The sequence below is a fragment of the Colobus angolensis genome, unplaced genomic scaffold (assembly GCF_000951035.1).
Source record: "Colobus angolensis palliatus isolate OR3802 unplaced genomic scaffold, Cang.pa_1.0 Scaffold15, whole genome shotgun sequence".
NCBI classification, from domain to species: Eukaryota; Metazoa; Chordata; class Mammalia; order Primates; family Cercopithecidae; genus Colobus; species Colobus angolensis.
This window is the reverse complement of record NW_012114599.1, coordinates 5969085-5978110: the sequence shown is the minus strand read 5'-3', so window position 1 is coordinate 5978110 and position 9026 is coordinate 5969085. Positions and strand designations below refer to the sequence as shown.

General features: G+C 50.8%; 1 protein-coding gene across 3 annotated transcripts in view; it reads right to left on the bottom strand.

The window, feature by feature from the left end:
- Positions 1–4318: 4318 nt before the first annotated feature.
- Positions 4319–9026, bottom strand: part of THADA (thyroid adenoma associated) — a 359044-nt gene continuing 354336 nt past the window's right edge. For all 3 annotated transcript variants that reach the window (XM_011935906.1, XM_011935908.1, XM_011935907.1), the window contains 2 exons: positions 5846–6015; positions 4319–4809 (listed from right to left, as the gene is read on the bottom strand). In XM_011935906.1, coding sequence (XP_011791296.1) covers positions 4414–4809; positions 5846–6015 — 566 coding nt within the window. In that variant the 3' untranslated portion in view covers positions 4319–4413. The remainder of the gene's footprint in view (positions 4810–5845; positions 6016–9026) is intronic.

Below are 9026 nucleotides of genomic sequence, written 5' to 3'. Positions count from 1 at the left end.
TCGGCCCCAGTGGGTGCCGCCGGGTGGCGGCGGGAAGGCACGGCTTTCCTTCTCTGGGGCTGGGCGGTCGGAGGGCCCCGGTACATTTAGCGTGGCCGGGATTCTGCAGCCCTGGACGTGTCTTTCCCTTCCCTGTTCTCCGAGGCGGACCTGTGGAGCTTTTAGCTCCCACCTTTGGTTTTGTGCTGGGCGCGGGAATTGCAAAATGCCAGAATATCGCAACCATCCGCGCAGCCCGGCGGGTTTGCAAAGGGTGCTTCGGCCAGGAGGCGGGGGCTCGGGGCCTGCGTCCTGTCGGTGGCGGCTCCAGCCCGACTGCACGTGGAGTCGCGGTGGGGGTGGGGGTGGGAGTGGCCACGCGGGCGGCCGCCGCGGCAGTCTTGCCGATGGTGCCCGGGCTCATTTCTCCGCCCCCTCCCCGCCCAGGCTCAGTAAACAGGGCTTGAGCGCCGGGGCCTGCCGGGCAGGGCTGAGTGTCTGAGGACAAGGCGCTGGCTTTGCTAATCACATCACAAGACCTTGAGCCAGGGCCAAAGGCGCGGAGTGGCGCGGGACGTCCCGGGCGGGGGAGCTGACTCCGAGGACAGGAGGAAAGGCCGGGAGAGCCGTGCGGGCTTGAAGGCGACTTAGCGCCACCCTTTCCGTCTGCTGGTCGGCCCGGCCTCCCCCAGCCCTCGGGCTGGGGGCGCAGCTGCCCGTCGAGGCTCCCCGCCCGGCACAGCCTGGGCCTGTTGCGTCCTCCCAGCCTCTTCCCTCCCCGGCCGTGGGGGCGCCTCGCCCAGCCTTAGCTCCATGAGGGCTGCAGGATCCGGCTGAGACCAACCCGCGGCCCAGGTGGGGCTGCACAGACGCTGATGGTGGGCGCGCTCCCCTGTTTTCCCTCTCCCGCCAGCCCCACACCCCAACAGCTTGCGCTGGAAAATGCGCTTTGCCAGCGGGCGCCCCGCCTTCGTCCGGGTACGGAGCAGACACCCCCACCTAGCGCCCAGTGAGGCTAAAGCCGCTGACAGCTCCACTAGGAACGATCTGGAGTCCGGTCTAGGGCACTTCTCGCTCTGCGCTCATACAGGTTGCCAAAAAGCTTGCACCTGAAGCTGGAAGGTCCAGGACCTGCTGGGGAAAGAACTTGGCCTGCCACTCAGGGATTCGAGTCCCTGGAGTGTAGCCTGCATTTCCCACTACTGTACTCCCCTCACAGCCCAGGGAGCCAGAGTCCAGGGTAAGGATCAGGAATGCTGGGCTGGAGTTCAGGCCCTGCCCCATAGAAATCATGTGGTCTTAGGCAAATCACCTCATCTCTTTGGTACTTCGGTTTCCTTGTAAAACGAAGATAATATTCCTGCTTTATTCATCTCTCACCTTTGACAAGGTGCAAATGATATCTGTGAAGGTGTTTAAAAGACAAGAACTAAACCATCTTTATGTATTAAACCAAATTGACAAAGCATAAGGGTGGAGATAGCCAGGCTTCTGAACTATGGCCAGATGGACAGAGAGCCATAGACTCATGAGTGCAGAGCCGTGGGGGTACCCAAGTCCTGGACCCTAGGACTCAGAGCCAAGAGTAGGTGACCTCAGAGGGACCAGTTTCACTTTTAGCACCTACTCTACACTGACCCCTTGATATACCTGGGCAACTGTAGTCTGGTTTGTTCTTTGGTGAGATGACCCCAAACATCTCATCAAACAGTGTGAAACAGCCACTTCCCTAGGCACTTCTATTAGGTTAGTAACAAGATTTCAGATACAGAACCAATGGAAACATGTTTGAATCAACGTCCAAATCTGGGGTGAGTCCCAGTCAACAGCTGTGAGAACACCCACTTTGCAGACTAGGATTCTGGAGATAACATGTGGACATATTATAAGACATGCTGTGTACAGAGTACCTGCTAGTATAAAATGTATAATGTAGCTGCTTTTATTCCATTTTAAATGGAGGAAAAAAGAAGTGCTGGCCATTTCCATTGAGCTGGGCTTTGTTGGGCCAGTTTCATAATTATTTTTCTGTGGTCATTACCACATTTATGTTACCAAGTCCCTCACGTCTCACCAGCTAGGTCTTAGAACAAAAAGTGTTAGGTTGGCAACTTTCCCTCAGGTGTGGGCTACACAGCTGCCTAACTAGGTAATTAATTCAGGATCACAGAAACCACATTTGGGGCCGACTGGTTGCAAAACCACCCAGGGAATTTCCTGTTCTCTTTAGGACAAAACTTTGGACACTGAGTTAACTTCTTTCCTGCCTCTTACAAAGCCCCTTTCCTATACTTCCAGTATGGCTGCTTTTTTGTTCTTAAATTCCTTTCTTTTAGTGATGGAGTCTTGCTGTTACTCAGGCTGGAGTGCAGGGGCCTTTCACAGGCATGAACTCCTGGGCGATCCTCCCACCTCAGCCTCCTGAGTAGCTGGGATTACAAGTGTGCACCACCATGCCTGGCTTACAGCTGCATTTTTAGTGTTAAATGTATCTCAAAGAGAGATGAATGACATTTGAAATATGAGCTTTTCTGCAGTAGAAAATGATTGTTTTTTTTTTTTTTTTTTTTTTTTTTTTTTTTTGAGACGGAGTCTTGCTCTGCAACCCAGGCTGGAGTGCAGTGGCCGGATCTCAGCTCACTACAAGCTCCGCCTCCCGGGTTTACGCCATTCTCCTGCCTCAGCCTCCCGAGTAGCTGGCACTACAGGCGCCCGCCTTGTCGCCCGGCTAGTTTTTTGTATTTTTAAGTAGAGACGAGGTTTCACCGTGTTAGCCAGGATGGTCTCGATCTCCTGACCTCGTGATCCGCCCGTCTCGGCCTCCCAAAGTGCTGGGATTACAGGCTTGAGCCACCGCGCCCGGCCCAGAAAATGATTGTAAACTCACTCTCCTCTAACCCGCCCCTTCAGACTCTGAAACATCAAAATTAACTGATCATTCACCTGAGTATTTAGGTTTTTTTTTTTTTTTTTTTACAGACCCTAAAATCTGGAGCAACTTTATATACTATGATTGAAATGTTTTTTTCAGATCAGTAGGATGAAAAATGGATGCGGATGAGGCTACGACCCATCCAAAGCTATGATTCTCAAGATAACTGTTAGTGGGTAACACTTACTCTGAAATTATAAATAAAAAATGGTGAGCCAATGAAAAACTGGAACAGCAGCAAAACGTATGCAAGAGCGCCACCTGCTGGGTATGTGAGGAAGAGGGATGGGCTGGGCTTGAAAAGGCAGAAAATCATTAAGGTTTCTAGATTAAAATCACTGCAAAGGGTGTGTGTGTGTCAGAGTCTCGCTCTGTCGCCCAGGCTGGAGTGTGTGTGTGTGTGTGTGACGGAGTCTCGCTCTGTTACGCAGGCTGGAGTGCAGTGACGTGATCTCGGTTTACTGCAACCTCCACCTCCTGGGTTCAAGCGTTTCTCCTGCCTCAGCCTTCTGAGTGGCTGGGATTACAGGTGCGCACCACCACTCCTGGCTAATTTTTGTGTTTTTGGTAGAGATGGGGTTTCACTATGTTGGTCAGGCTGGTCTTGAACTCCTGACCTCATGATCTGCCTGCCTCAGCTTCACAAAGCGCTGGGATTACAAGCGTGACCCACCGCGCCCGGCTGATAAATGTGTTTAATGGCATCTTAAGTGAGAATCTTGTTACTGCCACCAAGCAAGTGATAGGTAAACAATGTAGGCATAGAATAAGTTATTTTCTCTGCCTCTCCTTTCCCCAGGTTCCTCCCTCACAGCTAAGAGCATGGATATACTTTCGCTGGGTGGCAAAATCAGGTTTCCTAGCATTAGCATGCTTTTTTGGGGGTAGGGGGAGTGCTCAATGGCTCTTTGAATAATTAAGATGGAATGTGTAGGTCACTGGAGGACTTACACATGCAGACAATAAAAATAAATTATTTGTGCAAGGTTGATCCTGAATTCTTCTAGGATCCAACATTTGGAACATATTTCTGCTTTGCTAAAATGGAACAAAATTTATAAATCTGACCAAATGGGCTGTCTGCCAACCCATCCAGCCCCTACATAAAGCCAGAAAAGGGGAGGGGGGAGGGATCATGTGTGTGTGCTAAAATCCAACTCTGTGTAGTCCCTTCACAGAGAATGTAGGGAGGCTATGGCAGGGCATTAGAGGCCCTGGGGGATGAAAAAGGCTCATTTAGGCCTGCAGGTGGCCTGCACCTGGGGATAGAGTAAATCTGCAACGGAGTTGCCTCACTTCCTACAGTAGCAGCAATAAAGTAGGCTGCCCTGAATGAGTGAACTGAAGAAAAGTTTCTCTGTGAGAAGTGACAGACGACTAGACTCACAGAACTAGGGGAGGCATGAATGGGATAACATTTTTGAATTTATGTTCAACATGTTTCCTGCAGATTTGTGAGGAAAAATCCACACATAGCCCCATTCCAATCCCCCAAATTTTCTTCAACATGCTGCTTCTGTTCTTGGAAGAGTTAATGGCCTCGCTTCTGCAGAAGAGTCCCGAACACTGAGAACTAGGGTGTCTTCCCCTTCCTTTCCTTCCAAAAAGGCCAGCAGCTTCAAGTAAGCCAAAGTCCTTTCCTCTTGAATGCGTAGTCTTGTGAACTCCACTGTCTTCACAAATTCTGCAGCTGGTGGAAGCTCTCTGAAGAGCTGAGACAGGAGGCGGCACTGCTCTGACACCATCCTTTGAAGGTGACAGAGCATCTCAGGGCTTGGAAGACGCCAGCCAGACTTGGAGAGGAGACAGAAGAGGTGCTTGCAGAGGTATTTCACAAAGATCAGGGTCTCGGCCCAAAAGTTGACTTCTGCTTTTTCAAACAGGTAGTCTTCTTCCACCTAAATCAGATGAAAAAGCCAAAAGTCAGTCTTACAGGGAATGGTGACAAGCCCCAGTCCAGATCAAGCAGTACCCTGCCAGGTACAAGAAGGGTGTCATGTCCCCTCCCCCACCGGACAGAGGGCGCACTCTCGCCTGTCAACACCCATGTACACACACCACTTGCAGCCTTGAAGGTCACCTTCTATTTTTACTCACTGTATTTCTCCAGCAGAGAGGAATTTTTTCCCCAGACTTAACATGACCTTGATAAAGATGTGTTTGTGGTGCAAAGTCAAGATACTCTAGGGGATGGATGCTGAAAAGGGGACTTCAACAAGGGAGCTTAAGGTGCAGCTGGAAACTGGAGACGAGGGAGGAAAGGTCATCTCTGCAGCAGGCCAGAGAAGGAATCTCCAAACAGAGGACACCAGGCTGCGTCCTGTTTCTGTAACACCATGATTCTCAAGGTCATTTTATCAGACACGTACCACGTCTCCAAACTTCTCATAAACAGGGACAATGCTTTTTGAGCCCTTGGCCTGCTGGGGATGCCAAGGTCAGCTGAGTCAGATGCTGGTGGCGATCAATTTCAGTTCTCAGGAGGCTTTTGCTGCTTGTCTTCGTCCTCAGTTTCCCTATCTGTGACTGCACCCACCCTGGAGGGGGCTAGTAATAGTTTTCTTCAAGCAGGAAATTCCCAGCAAAGATCCTAATTCTCTGAAAATGCTTCACCCTCAGACCTAACTTTGGGAAGGAAGCTCCAGGCTAACTCCAATACTGACTAACAAGCAGTCTCCATAATTAAACTCTCCACATCCAGGGGCTTCTTTGCGAGTTCTCTCCCCTGGCTAATCTGGAGGCTGACCATCAGCACCCCAGAAGTCAGCCTGAGAGTGTCCCTGTGCCCTCGGCAGCACCCAGTGGGTGGCTTTCCTAGTGGTTACTGCTCTGTGTGTAAGCATGAACGAGCCCAGCTGAGGCTGTAGGTGCTGCATCCAGCGGGTTTAGGACACTCCAACCCTGCCTCCCACTCCCCTGACACCCCGGGATCACCTGATGCATGCTCTCCACACAGACCACGAGGTTGTCACTGTCTCCCAACAGCCATCCCAGCAGGATGGGCAGTCCAGGGGCCAGCTGGTCCCACTGCTGGAGCAGATCACACAGGACGGCCAGGGCCAGGGCCAGAGCGATGGAGGCATCCACCTGGCAGAAGGCAAACTCTGCAGAGACAGGAGAAAGGTAAGCAATGAATATACTGCTCAGGGCCGGCCCAGGGCAGCCTGCAGGACCCTGGGAACATGAAAGGCCTCAGGTAAAATCGCTGCCACCAGCCTGGCAGGCAAGCTGGTGTGGTGGGCTCACTGGAGACTAGTAATCACCTTCTGAATCCTGCTATCTATACTGTTAGAATGAGTCATAGGCCTGAACCCACTGTTTCCATGCCCCCTAACTCAGTGTGGACAGAAGCAGTCCCATCTGTAGGATTAGAGAGTTATCTCCCCTCAGCGCCTCCAGTGTCACCGGAAGGATCAGGAAAGCTTCCCCGTCCAGTGTCTCCTCTGCACATCTGCCTGGATTTAACTGGTTTGCCCTTTCCTTGGAAAGCAGATCTCCTGGGTGCAAGACACATCCTAAAACAGGGCATTGGTCAAGCTTTTCCTTAAAGGGCCAGAGAGTCAGTATTTTAGACTTTGCAGGCCTATACCTTCTCAACTCAGCTGAAAGCAGCCATAGACAATTTGTAAACAAATGGTTGTGGCTGTGTTCCAACAAAACTTTGTGGACACTGAAATTTGAATTTCATGTGTCACAAAATATTATTTTTTTCAACCAATTAAAAATGTAAAAACCACTGATAGCTCACCGGCTATAAAAAGCAGGTGGTGGGCTGCATTTGGCTCCTATTTTGCTGCCCTCTGTCTTGGAGATTTTTGTTTTTGGACCCTTGTTTTCCCGGGTGCTTGGAGGAAGGGCACTGAAAGAGTAGACGGGTGCAGGAAGAGGAAGCAGGGGGCCTTGGGGAAACCAATGGCCTTATTTCACCATTTGGCCTTAGACAATCCTAAATATGGGTTTGGAGGGAGGTTCAGGGGTGTTGTCCCTTCCCCTAACAACTCTGCCTCTCCCGTCCCAAACCTGGAGGACATCTGAAACATGGGACTGAAAGCCCACTGCACAGACAATGGACCTCTGTAGGCCCATCCTGCACCAACGCCTGTCTTTCAATGATGCATTTCTGTTGAGCCCTGATCACTCCCAAATTCACATCTCCAACTTCAGCACACAGACTTACCCTGACCATTTAGCCCCTTAAGAGACTTCTCGGCACACAGGCAGACGGCTGATAATCTGCAACAGCAGGCTTAGTTCCCCTGGGTGTTGAACCAGGCTTACCGGGATAGCCCCACTGAGGGCCTAGTGAGTGCCAGGCCCTGATCAAGTGCTTTCTCCCCAGTCCTTCTAGCATCCTATGGGTTGGGTATTACATAACCCATTTGCACACATCAAGAAATAATAGTTGGCAACAAGTTTCATGGTACATGGAAAGCACAGATTTGGAGAACTAGCATCAACATTCCAGAGGTTCTGATGGTGGGGTCAGCAGGGTGTACACCTGGGGCCTCCTGCAGTAGGGCCAGGACTATCCAGAGGTCACACAGCAGCACCTAGTTGCATGTAAGCAGGCAAAAGGACTGATCTTACCATCTTGACAGCTCCAGGTAAGTCCCCCAGGACACTTGCCCTTTAGTGTCCCCGTTCCCCATGCTGCTCACTCTGCAGCCTGGAACCCAGATTTAAACCAGGAAACAGAAAAGGGGAGGAGGCGAAGGTGCACTCTGGCTGTGGGTCTGAGCCATGTGTTGGCTGGACCTCTACCTATAATACAATCTCTATTTTTACCTCTACCTAACTCCTTTGTGCAGTTCTCAGTTGGCTGAGAATCTGTATAGAGAGGGGATAATTAAATGGCCTTTTTCTTTCTTTTTTCCCTTCAACTTTTATTGATTGATTGAGACAGAGTCTGTCGCCCAGGCTGGAGTAGAGTGGCGTGATATTGGCTCACTGCAACCCCCACCTCCCGGGTTCAAGCAATTCTCCCGCCTCAGCCCCCAAGCAGCTGGGACTACAGGTGTGTGCCACCACACCCAGATAATTTTTTCTGTTTTTGCCCAGCTAATTTTTGTATTTTTTGTAGAGACAGGGTTTCACCATGTTGGCCCGGCTGGTCTAAAACTCCTGACCTCAAGTAATCTACCCACCTCAGCCTTCCAAAGTGCTGGGATTACAGGTGTGAGCCACCGCACCTGGCCCCTTCAACTTTTAGAGTTCTGGGATACATGTGCAGGACGTGCAGGTTTGTTACATAGATAAACATGTACCATGGTGGTTTGCTGCACAGATCAACCCATCACCTAGTTATTAAGCCCAGCATCCATTAGCTGCTCTTCCTGATGCTCCCCTGTGCCCCACGCAGGTGGCCTTTTTCAAACCCCCCAAACAAAAACACACATGAGGACCAGCATAGGATTCAATACAGAGCAGATGCTCAGCACATACTTGTTTACGGCTGGAGATCATGAGCTCTCCTCCTTTATTCCATCTGACTTAATCTGAACACCAACATAGAGAATGGCACAAAGAAAACATTCAGTAAATAGTAACTAGTGTTACCAATGATAATGAACATTTTGCTCCTACTGAATTCTTTTTTTTTGAGACGGAGTCTCGCTCTGCTGCCCAGGCTGGAGTGCACTGGCCAGATCTCAGCTCACTGCAAGCTCCGCCTCCCAGGTTCAGGCCATTCTCCTGCCTCAGCCTCCCGAGTAGCTGGGAGTACAGGCGCCCGCCACCTCACCCGGCTAGCTTTTTGTATTTTTTAGTAGAGACGGGGTTTCACCGGGTTAGCCAGGATGATCTCGATCTCCTGACCTTGTGATCCACCCGTCTCGGCCTCCCAAAGTGCTGGGGTTACAGGCTTGAGCCACCGCGCCTGGCCGCTCCTACTGAATCCTTGATCGCTCCTGCCATTCTGCCATTCTATACGGGAAGTATCCCTATTTAGCCAACAAGGAGACTGCGTTAATGAAGGTTAGATAACTGGTCCAAGTTTGCAGGTAGCTGTGGTGCTGGGCTAAGCATCTCCAGTGCACAGACTGCCCCCTACCCTGCAGGAAGGCAAAGGAGATGAAGAAGTCAGACTTGGTTTTATCTTTTTTTTTTTTTTTTTTTT